The 21,293-nt window shown below is 35.1% G+C and overlaps 1 protein-coding gene across 4 annotated transcripts in view; it reads right to left on the reverse strand.

The window, feature by feature from the left end:
• The window catches only part of LOC126766372 (uncharacterized), a 277,536-nt gene that overhangs the window by 82,174 nt on the left and 174,069 nt on the right, over positions 1 to 21,293 (reverse strand). For all 4 annotated transcript variants that reach the window (XM_050484176.1, XM_050484175.1, XM_050484177.1 and 1 more), the window contains one exon: positions 12,545 to 12,981. In XM_050484176.1, the coding sequence (XP_050340133.1) occupies positions 12,545 to 12,737 (193 nt within the window). In that variant the 5' untranslated portion in view covers positions 12,738 to 12,981. The remainder of the gene's footprint in view (positions 1 to 12,544; positions 12,982 to 21,293) is intronic.

Genomic DNA, 21,293 nt, shown 5'->3' on the forward strand with positions numbered 1-21,293 from the left:
TTGTGGGCAAAAAACAGTAAGACTTTTTAATTTAAATTTCGCTCAAAAATCCATTCGAAATACTTTTTTTTGGTGTTTTTTTCTAGATTGGAACCAAATGTCAGATTAACATAAGGTTCAGTGTTTATTATACGCTTAGCTTACTGAAGTACATAAAGCGCAATCGGCGATTCTTATTATATCATATTTAAAATTTCTGATTCCGAAACATTCAAAATGTTGTAAAAGGCCGTCGATGAAATTTATTTGGTGCTAGAAAGTGTTTTTGATTGGTACCAATTGTTCAAAGACGGTTGAGAACGCGTTTACAGCGAATCACGTCCAGGACGGCCATCAACATCAACTGATAATCTACACGTCAATAAAATAAAGAAATTGGTGCTTGAGAATCGACGATTAAAAGTCAAAGATCTACTGGCATTGGAAAGATCAGTGAAAACCAAGTGAAAGGACGATTGCTTCCAAAATCACTAAATTTTTTCAAAAAACACGTCTGTGAAACAACGATTTCCGACTACCAGGATATCATGAAACATATTGTTACTGGCAATATGTTTTGGATCTATGCTTAAGACCAGGTAACAGATAACACTGTGGAACATTTTTTGGGATTATTGTCAGGGTGATGGTACTAGGTCAGGTTTTTCTTTTTTATGTCCAGTCTAGGTTTTTTTTTGTTGTTTTTTGTTAAACTACGGTTTTGCCAAAATGTTAAACTAAGCGAAAAAACATCAAGATAGGGAAAAAATTTAAAAGGTCATAAAAAAAAACTGACACATACGAACGTCAAACCCTTTGAGGGTTTTACTATACTGACCTAGTACCATCACCCTGACTTGGAATTTCACACCCCCCAGATTAGCTGTTGTACTGTGTAATCAATCGGCCGAATATTGTGGCAAAAGTGAGCCGAGCGCGAAAAAATCCCGTCAGAGCAAGAAAAATGTAAGGTTATGTTGACAGTTTTTTTCGATTATCGGGTGTAGTGCACTTCTATACTATTTTAATTTGTAATAGTAACAAATATATTTTTAGATATATCAGAGAAGCGTAAATGTTTTCACAAAATTTTTCCATAACCATAATTTTACTAGTACTTTGAACATTACCAATACTCTTTATTGTGATAATAATATTTTTTGGTCTTTAAATTAAGTTTAACTCGAATAACATTAGTTAACGCCAGACCCCCTTTTTCGGAAGCCTTACTGTAGATTGGCTACGGGAGCAAGGACATACAAAATAAATACTCGGTTATTTAGATACCATAAATTTTGTAAATGTACAATATTATTTTTTTTTATTAACTAGAATGCCTCTTTAAAAAACATCACAAAAAAAACGTTCTTTGTGACTTCCAAGTAGTTAAAACCCATTAAGAGTGTATTCTAGTCCAGAAATATAAATACTCGTAAATCAGAATTCTTTTTCTTAATTCGATAGTTCATATAACCGTGTACACAGTAAACCAGCTAAGAAGAGCAATAAATGCAAATATGGTTATTTGACAAATTAATTGTTTGTATTGGTTGTTATTTCCTTCAGAGTTGTAATTTGTGTTAATCAAAAGCAAAGTAACCCAAAGTAAACATTTTTCTTTTTTTTTGAGAAATTATTTTTAATAAAATAAATTAAAACGAACATATTACACATAACTCCTGTTATGCTTGTTATATAAAATATCAATAATATTGATTCAATATAAATTGGTGAGTTTTATTTTAAACTTTCTAATAATTCTAAAAGTCAAATTTACATTAGAAACCAAAAAAAATTGTTTGTAATTTTTTAAACAAGCTTCGTTGTATGGGTTAGTGAGAGAAAACTACTTATAAGTGCAAATACTTTCATGTATACTGCCAACGCCTGGTTTACTGTGTACTCGGAATTATTTTAGGTGTAGTGGCAAACTGAAGTATTTTGAGCTTATTCAATACGGTCGCCATGATATCTCAAGTTTAAATCAGCCGATTTACTAGAAATATGGAAGAATATTCCTTAAATATCTCTCTATCACATAAGGTAACAAAAAAAATTGAAATTTGTAACATTTTTTTTTTAACTGGACAAAGTTAGTGGAAATCTTTATTTTTGAGTATCCGCCATTTTATGAAAAAATCAGTTTTCCAGCTTTTTGAGATAGCGACATTCGAATTAAGGGGTTCGAATAAAGCCTTGAGAGCTTGTGCGCTCGAGGCTAGCTAGACTTAGTGCGGCGTCTTTAAACGCTTTTTTCTCGAAACTGTATTTTTGAAGTCGGTTGTCAAGATTTCTCGAGAACTACTCAACTGATCTTCATGAAATTTCACACAGGTTTTTGAGATACAATTCTTAAATACTTGAACGAAGGTCCTTTTTTTATTAAAACTATTTGAAAAAAAATGTAGCGAAACTTTCACTGAAATTTTAATTTTTTGTTGAAATGACTGCCGAAAGTCCAATTTTAATTTTTTTCCATCGTCCAATTTCTAAGCTAAGGTTTTAGGTAAAATACGTATTTTTTCACTTTAGATGATCCTGCAAGGAGGTCACCGGAAATGGCGTCGTAATGGCCAGTTTAAAATATTTTGTTCCAAAAATTTCAAAATTTCTTGGTTAATAGTATATGTTTATTAAAAATTAAAAATTAAAATTAAAAAAAATTTATATTTAATTTTTTATGTGACGAAAAATCAAACAAAATTTTATTTAAAAAATTAAAAAAAAAAATGAATGGTAAAAATATCAAATGTTTTTTTTTAAATTATGTGTTTAAATTAATCGCCTCAAAAGTTTTTATTATTTTCTTTTATTCAAAATATAGATTAATCTTTAATCACTTTTACAAGTGTCATCTATCGCCGCCACCAAAACGGATATGAACTGATCTGCTTGCAGCTACTAAAAAACTAGTACGAATGCTTCAAGCTCAGAGTTTTTCGGCTTCCGGTACGTGAATACCAATGAGATACGTATATAATTATATATCAAGATACGTTTGTATACAACTCATATCTATGTATATATGTACATATGTATATATGTATGCAAGCTTGTGTATTAACTTAATCCCGCGCACTACCCGCATAGATACTTCACACTCAGAACTTAAATCAAATTTCAATAAAGCTGACACGTACACAAAAACACAATGTCGAAACATAAACGTAAAATCGAATTATTGGCACGCAAAGGGAATATGAGCGCACACAGACACCTCCAACAGCCCGGCTTCCTAATATTATTAAGTGCATATATCCACAACACCTATGCACATACTCTCGCATGTAGATGTTTGTATGGAGAACATGCATGTTCTACACACACACGCGCACATCTAGCGTTATGTAAATATAAGAGCACATTCACATTTAGTAAGTGCGCTTGTGATTTGAAAATCAAAGTCAGCAACAGTGTACTTGTAATAAAATGCAATAATCAGCAGCAATTCATTTGACTTTACGGTTGCCCAGAAATGCTGATTATGAGATTTCAATTTCGTTCGCAAGGCAACAACAAATATGCGCCATAAAATTATCGACTGTGCGTCGACTGTGCGTGTGTATGTGTATGCATGTGTGGAGGCGATTTGAACACCTGATATACGAATGCCGTTTGCAAAGGCACGCCCATAAATGTGGGTGGCAGTGCTGGGAGTTTGTGTGCTCGGATTTGCCGTTATTTGCGCACCTTTGTTTGGTGTGATGCTGGAAGAATAGGAATTTCGCAAAATTTATTAAATTGTTATTTGCACTCTCAAGTGTGCCTGTGTGCGCGTGTGTGTTTGTAGATACAAATGTGTAAATGGCGAGCAAACGTAAAATTTCGTTGTTACCTTTGTTAATTCCGCATTGTTGTTGCTTAAATGTGTATAGTAATTGTGTTTGCGTGCGTGGATCGAGAGAAACTATGGTGCAAAGTAGAGTCGTGCAGAGGACTTTTAGCGGCAGGGATTAATTTTCCGAGCACCTCAATGTGGCTATGCCAGCTTCTATCGCGTGAGTGGGTAAGTGTGTGTGTGTGAAATGCACAAGAACAACAGCCGTACTGGGCGGCCATGTGCGTGAGTGTCTTTGCTAACCGAAAGCTCCATTTATCAAGCCAGCACGTAACAAAGGTGAGAGTGTTTTAATGCTGATCGAACGTTGTTGGGCGGTTCACCGACACCCTCAGCTATAGACGCACAGAAATACATTTATTGCGGCGCACACATGTACAGTTATTGCACTTATGTAAATCATAAGTGGTGCTTTTATATGTGTTCGTGGCGATTTGGCTACGTTTTTGTTACAACTTCTATTTACACCTCCACGCTTGGCGCTTACCCTTCGCCTCTTCCCGCTAGTTTGTTGCCTTGCTAGTGGTTTTCACTTTTAATTAATTGTCCAAACATAATTTATGTGCAGCCCCAAGCCAGATTTGGTATGCGTGTACAAACAATTGTGCAATACAACCAAGCACACATATCTACATGTACATATGTATGTATGTGTGTAAATATTTTTCTTAAGCAAACCGCTACATATATGTGTAGCATATAGTATGTGTTGTGCGTGTATAAATAAAAGCCGCATTTATCAAGCAGGTGCTGGCGCTTTTGTCATTTATGAAAGTGACAGCTTGTTTAGACATTTGTGTTCGCTTTCGTCTTTGATTCTCAGGTTAAATAAAGATGAAAGATTAAGAAAATCAATTAATATTAGACTTAATGCGGGTGAGTATTACAAATTATTGGCACCTGGCCATGGCATTGTGTTATAATGCGTGGTGTGAGTGAATATATCTATGAAACTAGATGGGTAAACAGAAAAAATATTAATTAATATAAATGCATATTGCGTGTTGAAAATTATAATAGTATGCTGAGTAAGTTGTATAAGGTAAGTACAGCCAAGAACTTAAATTTCGGTGCACTAATGACCTTCAAAAATGAAATAAAAACTTTTCCGTACAAAAATTTGATTTCAATCATTAAGTTTGTATGGCAAATGTATGTGTTTCGATGCAAATAAATTATTCGGAAATTATAGCGTTGGCTTAGAAAATAATTCCTGCAAAAATTCGTGAAGATATCTTGTCGAATAAATCGTTTTTCAAGCAACGAATTGCTCTTGATCGCTCAGTTTGTATGCTATAGTCGTTCGATCCGAAAACTTTTTTCGGAGGTTATACCTATATTTCACACAATAAATTGTGCCGAATTTCGTGAAGATATATATGTAGACAAATGAAAAAGTTTTTCATACAAGCACTTGATTTCGATTGCTCAGTTTGTATGGCAACTCTATGCAATAGTATTTCGATCAGAATAAATTGTTCGGAAATTATAGCATTATTATAGGAATAATCCACACCAAAATTCGGCTATCTTATCAAATAAAGAAAAATTCCCAAAACATCGTGATTTTCAGTCAGTTTGTATGACAGCTATAAGTTATAGTGGTCAGATCTGAATAAATTGTATGGACATAGTTCACATATATGTAGTCTTTGGATTATAAACTTTATTAATTTAATAATTTATTAAACTCACTTTACATTTTAGTTTTGTTTATTAAATTCACATTTTCCACAACTTATTATTAATTTAACATTTAATTGTCAACTTATCATAACTTATTATAACTTTACATTTTAGTTTTTGTTTATTAAATTCACATTTTCCACAACTTATTATTAATTTAATATTTTATTAAATTCACTTAACTTATCATAACTTTAATTGTCAGGCAGCGGCTTGTCTGCCACTTCTGAATACTTCTGTACTTCTGTTTTAGTCAACTATTGTCTACTATGCTCGACTGTATATTTCGAATATTGTTCGAGTGTAGTTCGAATTTATCATATGTTCGTATAGTTTTGGTCAGAGGTGCATTTAAAAGGCACGTCCGCTACGTGTGGACCTTTGACCCACAGGTTCCACTCTCACAATCGGCCGTCCTGCACCGTCATTCGCCCCGAATGAAGTGTTTCACCCCTTCATATATTCTGCTACAGAAACAGTATTTCGTGGCCCTTTGTTCTTGCTCACCCTCTAAACATCATACCTGCCGTCTATGCTTATTTTCTCTTTGTATCTTACAGATGTTCTTTTTAGCCAGTTTTGAAATGTCATCATTGGAAAATTGTTCCGTATTATGTCTTCCTTTAGTTTTCTAAAGTCACCATAAATCCTTTTCGTACCATGTTTTCTTAGAACCAAAACAACTGGAGAAGCATACTCAGAGTTACTTTGCCTTTCACTCAACCAATTATCTATTCTCTTCTGATCAGCGCATGAAACACGTGTTGGGGTTTGGTAAAAAGGAATATATCTATTGCCTGAATCTTTACGTTCAAATTACCTAAATCAAGATTTGATGCTGTATCTGGAGTGGTATATTTTTCCTCAAAGGCTTCACAAAGTGCAGTAAATTCGGTTAAGGCCAAATTACTAGCAATTGCGTTGTCCTCTACTTCCGTTACTTTAAACTCCTTGTCGCTTACGATATTGCTTTCGTTTTTACTCTGACATACATGTCTTGTCTCTAAACTATCTTCATTATTTAAACCTTTCAGCTCTTTCCTGCTGAATTTAGCGCCCTTTTCGCTACAAAAAATATTTATGCTCTTCAAAATATCGTTTCCCATAATGACTTCGCATGGCAAATCATTTAGTCCTGTAACATGGAAAGTTACTATGAAATAGATCCCATCCGCTTCGATATTTGCCTCAAAACTACCTAGTGTACATACTTTACTGCCTTTAATCCCTCCCATACCTCATTAAGCTTACGTCAGCACCCGTATCAATTAGAGCACTAATTATCAAGTCACCCATCTTTATTGGTTTAAAAATGTGACTCTTACTCCAAACAGTCAAAGCGTTGCTGCGTTTTGATTCTGTTTTAATATTCACCTCGCCTCTACGATCGCATTCAAATAGACGATGACCTATCTGTCCACACTTGAAACACTTTATCTGCTTTATCTTATCACAACCGTTAGCCAAATGAAATTCACTTCCACAATTAAAACAATTTCTTTCGACCCTTGGTTCTACCGGCGTTGATGCACCGTGCCATGATTTCTCTCTGCTTGATGGCTGTCGAGAATCATGTACCCTCTCGTATACTCTTAGCTGCTCTTTGAGCTCTTGAATTGTTCTCGCCTGATATAAAACCGTTTTATTTACCTTCGAATCCGGGATTCTTTCAATAAAATACAAAATTAGACTCTCTTCATCTAAATTCACTGGCTTGGCAATTTCTATCAAAGTGTACAAATATTCACGAAAACTTTCATTACTTTTCTTTCGACGATTCTGTAATGTGCGATGAATATCGAGTGACGTTGGCCTCACACCGAACTCACTTCTTAATGCTGATTTTAAAGAACTAAAACTTCTGATTCCTGTCTGGCTACGCACAAACAATTTAGCTGCCCCTCTAAGAAGCTGCCTTGCAAACACAAATTGTTGTAAACTACTCCAATTTAAAATTACCGCGTTATCCTCAAACTCTTCTAACCATTTATCAATACTGAGCTCATCTGTACCATTAAATAAGGAAATACTTCCTTCCACATCCCTCAGTGTGAACTGCGGGTTGGACACTATATTGGCTTGGCGAGAGGTTGGTGCCTCTACCATTGTCACTGAACGTAATTCACTTTCGCTTTCATCTTCATCCTCTAACACATGTCCGAAATGTAAGAGCAACCTATCTCTTAATTCACATTTCCTACCTTGAACACTCAGTCCAATTTCTCGTAACTTATCCTTCAAGGCTACCACTGTCAAACTCAAAATATCCTGTACGTCCAATGTCTTTTCCCGTTATGTTGATTACAATTTCTAAAAAAAAATATATATACATATACATCTTAAAATATAAATTATTCTTAAGCAATATTGTATCAATTAAATATGTACATAAGTAAATACCAATTCATCTTAAGTTACAACATTTTTATGAAAGTAAATTTTACTTTGAATTTTACTGACCTCTTCAGATATACATACATACATACATACATATCAGCAAATTAAATTAACAGGCATGTTTTACGCAGTATTTGTAAATGTAGCTAATTCTTATTGGAATGTACATTAACATTACTTCAACAAACTTATACCAATTTATACAAACATACATTTTTGTCATTTACATTTTTTACTTCTGCTACTTTGTTTTAATTTCATTTCTTCAATATTTCATACATACATACATTATTCCTTTTCTTCTCTAACCCTTCTGCCTCATTGTAGTTAAATTTTTGCAGCCTCGCACTTCCCAGAAAGCTTCTCTCCCTTTCTCAAAATTTGGATTACTATATTTTGTAATACATACTTAGCTCGACGGTCGCTTCACTTTAAAATTCTCCGAAGATCGTCCAATTAATGTGTTGCATGATTCTCGGAATGTTGAACTTCTTGGAAACTTACTTAGCTCGACGGTCGCTTCACTTTAAAATTCTCCGAAGATCGTCCAATTAATGTGTTGCATGATTCTCGGAATGTTGAACTTCTTGGAAACTTACTTAGCTCGAATTGATCATATGTTCGTATAGTTTTGGTCAGAGGTGCATTTAAAAGGCACGTCCGCTACGTGTGGACCTTTGACCCACAGGTTCCACTCCCACATATATTCATAAATAAAAAAGATTTCATTTATTTATGAAATAAAGTATTAATAGTAAACTTGTGCCAACACATTATAATGCATTTAACCTGAATATTTTAAGCGCTATAATTGGCGAAAAAAAATTATTATATTTCCCCAATTTCTCATTGTTTTAGTATTTACTATAGAAAAAAATTTTATTTTCAAGCATTCCAGTCAGAGATCGCAAGCATCTCATGGCGAATTAATAACGTTACTTTTGCTTTCATTGCAATGTTCTTAAGCGCTCGTCGTACAATACCAAGAAGGTGTAGACACGACAAATATGCTCAAAGCTTACATACGTATCGGTTCGTATATTCTAGATAATATGTATTATACATAATAGAATGCAAGTATATAGTGGCAACGACGACGAGTTCGGCAGTGAAAAAGTAATAACTAAGGAAAACTGCAATAATTGCAAGAAAATCCCATTTAATCCGACCGAACGCGACTTCATCACACAAAAAATTATGATTTGTTTTTGTTTTTGGTTTTACTTTTTTGTGCCGCATTTTGACAATATTATTATTGCTGCGCAATAGTCGGTTTTATTTGCTGCTTTAGCTGTAGCTACTCTTCAGTTCTTTACTTTTATATTTGATTCTTCGCTTTATGCTTTATGTTCAGCTTTTGTGCCATTTACAGTATTTTTTTTAAATCATATTGTATTTTTTGATAAATATACGTGCTTGTAATGTGTTTTTTTTTTATTTCTTCCACATTTTCGCACAATTATGCAGCACATATTGAGATTTTTCCTCTTAGTAAGCGTCTTCTTTTTGAGATTATCGCCACTTTCTTTACTTTAGTGTGCTCGTGTAAAAATAATGACCTTATACCATTTGAAAACTTTGAAAATTTAAGGCCGTTGAGTTTTGAGTTTTTTTGTAAGAGAGATATTACTTAAATGTAGTCATAAGCTACTGTATGTATTAGTGATACTAAAATCTCTTTAAAATTTTTAAATCTTCGCTCTTAATCAGGAGTGTTGAGAACAAGAATAGAAAATATGCAGCCAATTACTTTTGACACAATAAAAACTGGTGCACCGGTCAATGTCCAAAAAAAGGGATGGTAATGTTTTTTGAATCTAGCGCCCCCTGGTGGCGCCATCTGTATGTTGACTGGTGCATTAGAATATGGGATCTTTATCGATTGTCTAGTGAGAATTTCATGACATTTCATTGATTGGAAGTGAAGTTATTGTGTTTAGCTGTCAGTATGTTTGTGTTATCGCTGCGTAAATGGGCTTCGAACAAAGAGCCAACATTAAATTTTAGTTTTAAAATTGGTAAAACTTTTACCGAAACGTTTCAATTTGTTTAATCACTACCCGCTTCAATTACCACTTGCTAAACTTTGTTTATTTAAAAATAAAAAAACATCCGGTTTCAACACTTGATTTGTGTATTTAACAATATGAATTCACTTTATAAAGTAAGTTCAATATATATTTATTACTGATGGAAGGATGGAGATGGAGCGATGCGTGGCGGTGGCGGAAAAAGCGACGTAGATTCAAAGGCGGACGAATCAGAACTAGCGTGTGGATATAACGTTTTCAAAGTGGTCGTGAGGACATAAATAACGATCAACATGTGGGCCAATCAACATCCGTGATCACCGAAAATTCCATCGAAACTGTGCGTAAAATTCATCAAAAATCATCATTGAAATTCATGGAAATGGAATTGAACATCTCCGAAACATCGATTTATCGCATTTGGTGCGCCGTATTCGACGTGTTCGGCCCGAATATCGCAAAGATGAAAGTTGTCGTTTGTTGCACTATAAAGCGCCGTCTCATCAATCTTGTGTTCTTTTTTAAGTCCTGTTTACTACTGTGAATTTTTTATTAATACTTCGCGTGTTTCGAATCGGTAAATTCTTTTGTCTGTTAGTTGATAGTCCTGTTGGAGACATCTATGCTAAATTTCACATCAAAATATTCATTAGTATTTGAGATACGCGTCGGTTTGTAAGGCTCTAAAAGTGAATTCTTCGATTTTTACTATGTCTGAATTTATTGAACAAAGGTGCCATAACGTTGCGTGCCGCAACCAAAGCATTTGCTTGATTTATCTTCGTGTAACTTCTAGCTATTCAGCAAATTCACATGACCACTCCGAGGACACCGTTTTGACTCAATTGAGGATATAAAAGCTGAATCGAAGAAGGCTCTGATGGCTATCACGACGTAGGATTTTTATTAAGTACAATCTATTAAGCGGACAACTCTAATAACTGGACAGAAAGGCTAATTCGTCAGTGCCTGTTTATGGGAAATTTCACTGTTTATATTTCTAAACAAACGCATGTATTCACAATCCCCAAAAAATTTAATACAGTTGAACTTCCATAACTCAAAGTCTTGAATTAGCAATAGAATCAAATTGCATACAAATTTCCAGTCATCACTCGAAGTATTTTTGTGGATTATGGTAATTCGAGTTAGGAAAGTTCAACTGTAATTATAGTTTTCAGTAAAATGCCATATCTTAAGGGCCATTTTCTCAATGTTTGTTTAGCAGCCATTTGTCAGTTAAGTTCTGGTAAACTTAACGAAGGTTTCTTCTTTCGGTAGAGAACATTTTTTTAACTAGAACCGACAGATACTGTTAACCTAACTGAGAAAACAGCCTTGAATTCGTTATTTTTTCCATTGATATTTATTTGTATGAACATATTCAAATTTAAATATCCAATACAATCCCTTCGTATGCCGACAAAAACGTTTTCGCCTTTATTCGTAAGTGAAATTTTTACTGTATTGAATAATTATATGAATAATAGTGTAAAATGTATATTATATATAACTATACCATGAACAGGGCATATTAAGTTTGCCACCATGCTTGCAACACCCAAAAGGATTATATAAAGTACTATATAAAATATCTGTCTACCCGTTTGTCTGTATATACGTGAACTTGTCCCTCAGTTTTTCAGTTATCGCTTCGAAATTTTCAGACTTCTTCTTTCCAAAAAGCTGTTGATTAGTTAGTAGATCCCATAAAATAGGTCAGTAAGTATATGACCAAAATTAAGTTCTTGCATGGAAAACTATAATATTTGTGCTGGGTATTCTATATTCAGTGCAACTAAAGTTAACGTTTTTTTCTTATTTTTATAATAATTTAAGGATTAAATTGCATTTGCACAGCAACTAAAAATTAATCGCGGAAAAGCGATCTGAAAAACAAAGGTATTATTATTTGGATTCTCAATAGAGCATAACCGAACAAATTTGCGTTTGAAAATCACCAAGCACACAAAATATTTTACGCGTGGTTTAGTATATATAAAAAAACGTATGAGCATACCTATCAAATGTCAGATCCCTTGGGGCATATTCCAAATAGACATACACAAACTGTTATTTTTACACACAGTTTATATGTGTTATTCATTGCAACAAATATAGGCTGCAGTTTTACTGACCAAATTCGAAAATTTGGCAGAATTTGTATTGTTTTTTATTGCGATAAGCCTCATAAAAATTATGCAACTAAAATGGTTAATATTGGCAGAGAAATTTTCATACCGTCCGGGTAATATACAATGCTTAATTTTTCAATAATTCATTTTAAAGGGCCCGACATTTGAATGTACGTTTTTGGTAACATGTCACATCATATTTAATGTTCAACTCATTTTATAAGTCAGATAGAGAGACGGAAGTACTCTATATAAGACCGACACATATCAGGGAAACTATAAATATTTTTTTTTGTCTCAGTATGGATCGAACACGATTAGATATTTAATCTGAAAATGACGATTTCATGCCTGCAGTAAAAATCGTAAAATAACATTAACATATATTCATAAAAGCCCCCACTATGAGGTATTGCACAAAAAAATAAGTAAAGCATATACATATGTATCTACTCGCTATACTTTCAATCAACACTCACCTGGGACTATCAGTAGACAGGTGAGTACCAAACACCATCTCAGCCATGTTTCACCCGCATAAATAGCAGATGCTTTGCTCACACAATATGTCAGCATGCCACTTGCTCTGTCCTTATGCCAATTTAGAGGTTTGTGCGTTGCAAAGCGGTGCTGTGCTTTATGAGCTTCTGTCGTTAGTAGCCTCGCTGGCATTTTGATATTTTAACTACCCTTCAGTGGCCTAGAATGTGCTCGTACCTATACTTATGTGTTCTGCTCGTTTATATATAGGATTTTATAGACAATTTGTTGGCAAGCATTATTCACACATATTTGCTCAATTGGCGGCCTTCGGCATTATCGATGCTAACAGCTGTTGAAAATGGGCGGAGTTATTTGATTTGATTCTTCACTTGCGGTTTTACTGTCTAAATTCTGCACATGTTACATGAGTGCTCTGTAAAATGACAAGAGAATGTAAAAATTATAGATCACACTTTTGATTTTATACATTTTTTTTGAACATTATATAATCTGAATAATTTTTATAAAATATTAGTAAGCATATAAGCGCAGATTATTGTGTGTTTACTTGTATAGACAAAACGTCGAAGGCTTATTATCTATTAATACTATATAACGAAAATATCCAAATCCTTATAATTTTCTATAAGTTTTATTCCTGTATCAATCAGCAGCTTTAAACATTTTTCCTTTTCAACCACAACGATTGAAATCATCGCATGATTATTATAGCACACTTAAAAAGTCCCACATTTTAAATTGATTGAGTTGGCCATGTGGAAGGAAAATAGAACATGAAATATTATAGCAAAGTAAATAAAAAATTGCAAAATAAAAAATGTGCTTATATAAAAGAAATTCGAGCGTAAAAATCGTGCAAACGTATGAAGCACTCACACATTAACCCCATTCAACACTCTTCATTCAATCATTGCCAAAGCATAGGCACCGAGAGTGTATAAAAAGGGTTTGTAAACAAGCATAGAGCAGAAGCATCCTTCCAGGTCAGAGTGTAAAATATATATGCGTACATAAATTTGTATGGATATGCATATACATATGTATTCAATATAATAATCTAAATACATATATTTATTAGCCTGTAGAAAAATAGCCTGCAGGAACACTAAAGCGAAGACAAAGCGAGCTGAAAAATATTATTTAGGAGCGTATATGAAGTCCGTTACATACTGCCAAAAAATATGGTAGTTTTTCATTATTGTTGAAAAAAATATTAGTTTATTTACAGTTTAAGGCCAACTAATTTTTAACTACTGTTCAGCAAATAAATTAGGTAAATAATTGTCTCCAATTGGTTCACACTTGCTTGTATGATATTTCAAGTATTTGAAGCGCAATCGGATGTCTTCTAAAATGAGTAGAGTTGTAAAGATATTACAGATTATACTTCGACAATGTTTTGCACATAATAAATGCATAGACTAGTCCTAATAGGCACTTAAGGCACCAGTAAAAGTCTTACGCTTTCTTTCCTCTAACAGCACCTTAATTTTATAAACGCGTATTCTTTTAACGCATGAACTGTTATTGGTTAACCCAATGGCTATATCTGCTTTAGCGCCTACAAATATGCAATACAACAAAAACAAACAACATGCTATACAGGGTTAACCAAAAGATAATTATCAAGTATTGCTATATGAGATTTTTCAAATTTCTCTAAATTTTCTCAATTATCAGTTAATCAATGCTTATTAAAAATTTTTAAAAAAATTGTATGATAGATTTTTCTTAATAAGAAAACAAAGATATTGAATTATTTTGTATATGACTGTGCTCACAATTCTATTAATGCTTTGGTGAGATTTGCTTTCATTTTTAATTACTTATTTTCAAAACAAAACTTAAACATTTTACAAACATATAAAAATCAAAAAATGTGAAACAAAATAGCCGATAAATTTTTTGGTTTTTGTCATTCCAGAAAACAGAGAGACAAATGTCAAAATATTTATTTTATTTCAATAAAGTGCCTTTCATGAACTTATCACTTATAATACCGGGTCTGACTTGTGGATACTAAATTTCAGTTTCTCCTACAACAAAACTAAGGATTTTTTGTAAATGTTTGCTTTTATATAATTTCTGTGCGTATTTCTTTTATCTCTCACGTATTAAACCCCAACTATAAAAGTAAACTTTAAAATCTAATTTCAAAACAAAAATTACAGTAATTTTCAATGTCTGTCAAATAAAGTGATTTTTGAATGATCGGTGGCAATTGAATTGAGAATGTCTTTAGAGGTCTCATATTTGATGCTATAATCTGAAAGTTGCCAGCCTATATGGTTAGGTTAATCTTTGCTCCTTTGCGATACCAGATGGAGTTCAGTTGCTAGGCCTAAGAGGAGTAGTCATCCTTTTTGATGCCTGCGCTTGATGCGAATTTTAATAGACACAGTGAGGCCTGTCAATACCTCTCCCAGTGTATCATACCGTAAAGGTAAAACAATATTCTTCCTCCTCCATAATTTCTTTATCATTCCAAACTTGCTTTATTGTTCCTTAATTGCTGACGTATTAAATCACCGAGTCCATTGTGAGAAAACAACTTTGACGTAGATGTTTCACCCTCCCATAAACATCCACTGGTAGACTGTACCGATTACTGGGAATTTGCGACACCATTGTTTTTGAGAACAAACGAATTACTTTTGAAAAGAAAGCAAAATTTTCATTGATTAAAACAGGGCATTTTGTGGACTATAAGTGTAGATATCGTGTGATTTATAGTAAAACCTTAAAACCTTCCGCATGATTTTTAGTATATTTTTGCTGAGGAGACGGAGGGCTGACGTTAAAATTTTGCTCACTTATGGTAGGATAAATAAATTTGATTGCTAATAAGCCGATATTTCGGGTTTGCAGTTCTTTTGTGACTGTGCTATTAGAGGCCGCTTCTTGCTAGTTTTGGGTAGCTAGAAAATAAAAGAAAAATTTCCTAAACCGAAGAATGAGAATCATTTTTTTTTTTGTTAAGTGAAGCTTAAAATCTCACCTTTCCAGCACTATATGTACGACACAATGTGATTGGTAGGATGGAATCTGTGGATTCGAAAACATCAAAACTTTCTAATATGCCCAGAACTACAGAAACTGTTTTGCTTTTGTACAGCTGTGATTTGTCAAGAACAAGTGGCGAGTCGCTTCTTTTGATTTTGCTACAACTTTACTTTTGAACCACCCTGTTCTGTTAGCTCTATGCTCTGTGAAATTTATGGCTCGCATATAAAGTAGTTTGAAATTATCGAATATGTAAGCACATATGAAATATTTAGAATTGTTTATGCCTTAGTAGCTAACTGCATATGTATAAGCACTTACGCTCGAGCACCTTCCCACACCTTGGCGTTTTGTTTTCTTTTTTTTTTTGCCCTATGAAGGGAGTAATTTTTCTTGAAGTCATCGCAGACGAAGTAAGGCGAACCCTTTTCAAAATATCAACCGGCTTGATAAGTGAAAAAGATGTGTGGCAACACAGGCAAACTTTGTACAGCGTGTGCGCGCTTGTAATCCTATATGTAAATGTGCGGGTGAGTGTGTGCATCACTTGTGTGCGTTGTTATAAGGAAAAAACCAAAGCGAATTATTGAAATGAGTAAAATTGTGATTTAGTGATATTTTTGCCGTTTACGCACATCCTTTCATCCGCAAAATGCCGAGTAAACAAAGCTGTGAGTGTGTGCCGCTTAGTGAAAACAATTCCACATATATGTATGCGTGTATGTGTATGAAGTGTCTAAGCATGTGTGCTTAATCGTTGTTCGACAAGTGTGTGCGCATACCTATGTATGCATGTGTGTGCAGAAGTTGACGGAAAATGTTTGCTGTTCGCCATAGCAAGGATCAGAGTGGAATTCTTACGCACTTGCGTTCTCTGCTGCCGCGTCTATATACAAACGCCTAGGAGTTAAAATAAAACCGTTTATAAATATTGTAGCGTATGTGCCGATGTGTCTTCAGCGCCATGGCTAGCACCTACCCAATTTCACGCTTCCTTGAAAAGAAAAGCTGCCTGTAGAGAGCGTCGTGGATTTGCAGCGTGGCGAGGGTTATGTGTCTATAAGCATAGATATGTACGTACAAATAAACACACCATTTTTGTATATATATTTTCTAAGCTTGTAGCGAAGAAGTTTCTGTAGTTATGCAGGCGTTTGTGTTCGCAGGAATTCTACGGAAGATGACAATGTCGCAGTTTAGAAGTGGTCTAAGGCGTCAGAGACATGTCCTTTTGATTCGGTGATGTGACACAACATTAAGCGGCGGTGTTTGGAAGTAGCAAATTGAAATGCGTTCGTGTGTAAAACAATGGAAAACAAGTAAGGAGGAACCAAGCGCGCTCGAAACCAAACTCAAGACAAATAATTCAAAATTAATATCAGATTAGAATCGAAGACTGCCTTTTCAATAGTTTTGAACGGCATTTTTGTACAATCCTTGCATAACTAGCAGACGTATAAATCGAAAGCCGATATTTTTACTTGATTTGACTCATTCACCAAAATATTTTCCATCGCTAGCCGTAACTTTTTCCCATCTATTTGGCTACTTTGTAAGAACGAAAGCAACCCTTCGGCCAGGTCATGCGTCATCAATCGGAATAACTAGATATTAGAAGAGGCGATGTCAGAAGAATACGGCGGTAGGTAGGGTAGGATGTTCCATTTTGACCTTGGAAGCATGTCTGTGAGCGGTATCATGTGGAAGAATTATCTTGCCGTTTCTTTCCGAGCGGGCGTTTTTCCTTCAACGCTCGACTCAAAACTTATTCGGTGGGTTCGGTAGAGAACTCCATTAATGGTTTCTCTTGATTGCAAGAATTCATAGTAAAATACGCCGGGCTGGTCCCACCAAATACATTCACAGCATCAGACGTCCTTTGTCTTTCACGTCATATTTGCCATTTTTGAACTTATGAAACCATTCCTGACACGTTGTTTCATTGATAAAAAGCAACACTCTCCGCAAATGATTCTTGCTCGGCTCGAATTTCGCCATTTTTATGCACAAACAAAACAAAGCACATAATCATAACCAAAAGAGTTTTGGTAGAGTTCTTGACTAATGCCAGCTGGCTATTTAATGTTTCTGAACTTATTTATTCACCGATTGTCAATGCCAGCGCTATCTATGGGAAAACGGTGATTTTTTTTTGTAAGCCTGATAGTTACTGAATTATAAATTTTATGTTTATGAAGTCCATTCTCTCTTCTGAGTATTACAAAACCGCAATATCCCTTTTAATCAATTTGTAATGCTACAAAAATCAAGTGGAAAGGCAATTATTGATTAAATCGAAATTTCGAAATTTTCAGATCGGAAGCGAGCGAACTATTATTGTTGTGCTACACGAACCATACAGCATCGTCTCCGTAAACTTCACAAATTTCATTGGTGGCTTGCGTGGCATTCTTCCCTATTTTACACAAAAATTTCAAAATATAGCGAATTTCTTCATTATTTTCACTCATTTTTAACCACCTGTACTTGTTTTTCAACATCCCCGAATTTAATTTGTTTTGGATAAATGAAGCTTAAAATCACACCTTTCCAACAATATATGGTATGAGCCACTTCGGAAATTTAAATAATTTTAAAATAGAATTTTTTTAGAATTCTCATTTTCTAAGAATATACATTCCGAAATTTAGTATTAACCTCTGCGACGTGTCACGATTATCAGCATCGGAGCATCGGGATCCGAGCTCCACAAAGTCTCTGTCGCACCTTTAAACATTGCGGTGGCAGCGAAATTTTAATTTTGTTTATCGTTCTATGCGAAAAATAGCAAAAAATGCCCGAGGCTGGAATATTTATCATTTTTCATTTCACTCATCCCTATGAGAAGGCACGCCGGATATTGCTTCTGATTATATTTTGACAGTTGCTTTTATTGTCTGAGTTTTTTCTCCTTACAACAGCAGCGCCCCTAAGTAAGCGAATACTACAGTACACACATACATACATATGTATACATGATATGTATGAGAATGTGCACATACCAATATTGCTCATACGCCCACGTCAAAAAACGCCAGCTCTTGGCTAAAGAAATCAATTTTAAACTTCACGCTTAAACGCAAACGTATTGTTGAGCGCCGCTGACATGACAAATATCTTTGCAATAAAAATGCTTTGAGCAACAAAATAAAAGTGAAACCCGGTTATATAAGAGCTTTACTCAATTGATTGGAACTGAAGAAACACTCACGACGATTTTTTGTTTAAAGCTGGATCCAATCCAGTGAGTAATTTAGGCATAAAACGCCTTTTGAGATACCGAACAGTCTGGTGGTTGGTGTCTGCTCCAGTTGGGAGCTACTTCAAAAAGCCTGCAGACTTTCTTTGGCATCTCTCACTTTAATAAATTGAATTTTTTTTATATTAAAAATTTGTTCCTTTTTGGCAGCGAATGGCAGGAATGTGCCAACTTTGTAATTGCTGTGTTTGCTTATCCGCCTGTTCCCAGCCATATTGCAACATTTATCTAGTGTTGTTGTTGTGTTCCATAGCTACAGTTTAACGCTCATTAGGCTAAAAAGGCAGTGGTGGGGCCGCAGAGCATTACACCACGACTCCACTTTAGCCCCGGAGTATTTAAAACTCACAAACGTGCGTGTGTACCTATGTATGTACGAAAGCAGGTCCGCTCGGTGGGTATGGCAACAAGGCCGGAACGGATAAGTTTTCTGAGACATTTGTACTTCCATTTGCCACGCTCCACGATATTCGCCATTCCCGTCGCATACAATTTTTCGTCTTTCTTATTCATTTTTTATCACTAATTTTAGTGGGTTTGTAGTTTCCGAGCGCTCATTTGTCTACTCATTGTCAATTGTTTGTTTGTAAGTTCACGCTGCGCTTAATGAGTGCGCATTTATATACTCATTTACTAGCACACACACACACATGCACATGGCACAAACACTCCAGCTCTATGTAAGCTCGAGTTATTGTGTGCATTGTACTACACTTGCAGGATGCCGCTGCCAATGGCAAAAGTAGTCTTGCTCGCAATGTAATTTCTTCTTTTGTCGTGCTTTTTGCAACACTTTTCTGCTTTTTGGTTTTAGTTTCAACACAAATTTTTTATTGTTTGCTTGTTTTGGCAGTCATCTTAATGCCAAATTTGGCAACTACAAGCCACCTATGGCGGCGTGGCGGCGCGGCATGGGAAGCTATCGAAGCGCCAACCGTTATTTGCTGCTGAACATTTTTGGGTAATGCACATTCGTGTCGCCACAATGGGGTTTTATGCTTTCATTTTGCTACTTATTTTCTTGCTTACTTTTGCTTGCTGCGCCAGCGTGGCGAACGAACGGGCTAAATGTGTTTAAAACCGTCAACAAAGTGAGTGTAAATATGGACGAAAATAAGCGCCCGAACCTACAAACACCCGCCATGTAAGTGCGCGCCCGTGTGTGTGACAAACTCAAACATACTTACAGGCGCTGTATACACATGCACAGCTTTGGATGAGCGTAATGCGTTGTCTGCTGCTGGCAGTTTGTGTATTTTGTCGCTGAAGGCGCTTGAGGGCCACTGGGCTGTGCGCCGCTAAAATGGCCCAGCACAAAGACAGCCAAACTATTGCTTAGTACATGTAGTTATTGGGTGTGTGTGTGTGGTTGCGTGCCTAGCGAAGTGTAAATGTGTAAGTGTGATTTAAATGGCTACAGTGGAAATATAATTAAAATGAGGATTTAAGTTGCTCGTAGTCTTGCTACTATTTCTTTCTGTTAAGACTTCTCTTTACACCAGCATTTTTCCTTATTTACAATTCTCGCCAGCGGCATAAAGATTTATTTACACTTGCATACATACATATGTACATTCATGGTACATAGCATGGTATCTTTGTAAGCGTTAATTTATACTCGGCAACTACAAGGCAGCGTCTTAAACAAGAGAAAATACTGAAACAGTTGCTTAAACTGTGCGAAGATAGTCATAGAATATATAGTTTTGGTTATGAGCTTTGGATATTCGAGCAAAACAAATTGGTGTGAGAATTGTGTGTTTGAAATATCGCGGAGGGTAATAAAAGTTAGATATGGTTGTGATTTACTGGCCATTCTGTGCATTAGCATTTCCAGCAGACGATTTATAAGCTGATGTGAGCTAATTAAAGGATGGTAGTACGGTATTAGACGAAAGTGAACGAGGTTCTTATAAACTATTTGAAAACAAAAAAGGGTGAGCTTCGGTTGCGCCGAAACTATAATACCCACCGCAAATAAAAAATACTCCTTACAAGAAATTTAGTTGGTCAGTTTGTATGGCATCTATATTTTATAGAAATACCAATTGAAACATTTCTTTGGATAACTTTGAATGAAGTCATCTCGTCAACTGAACACGTTCTCCATACAAGCACTTGATTCCGATTATTCAGTTTATATGGCAGCTGTATTGTATGGTGCTCCAATGTCTGCAGTTCCGACAAATGAGCAGCTTCTTTGTGAGAAAATTACAGATTGATATCTCAAAAACTGAGGGACTATTTGCATATATACAGGACGGACGGATGAACAGACGGACGGACAGATGGACATACGGACGGACAGATGGACAGGCGGACGGACGGATGGAGAGATAGACAGACGGACGAAGATGACTAAATAGACTCAGTTCGTCACACTGATCATTTATACATAAATATACTTTACAGGATCTCTGATGTTTCTTTTTGGGTATAAGTATTATTGGCGTTGTCATTAG

The sequence above is a fragment of the Bactrocera neohumeralis genome, unplaced genomic scaffold (assembly GCF_024586455.1).
Source record: "Bactrocera neohumeralis isolate Rockhampton unplaced genomic scaffold, APGP_CSIRO_Bneo_wtdbg2-racon-allhic-juicebox.fasta_v2 ctg100, whole genome shotgun sequence".
In the NCBI taxonomy this organism is placed as follows: Eukaryota; Metazoa; Arthropoda; class Insecta; order Diptera; family Tephritidae; genus Bactrocera; species Bactrocera neohumeralis.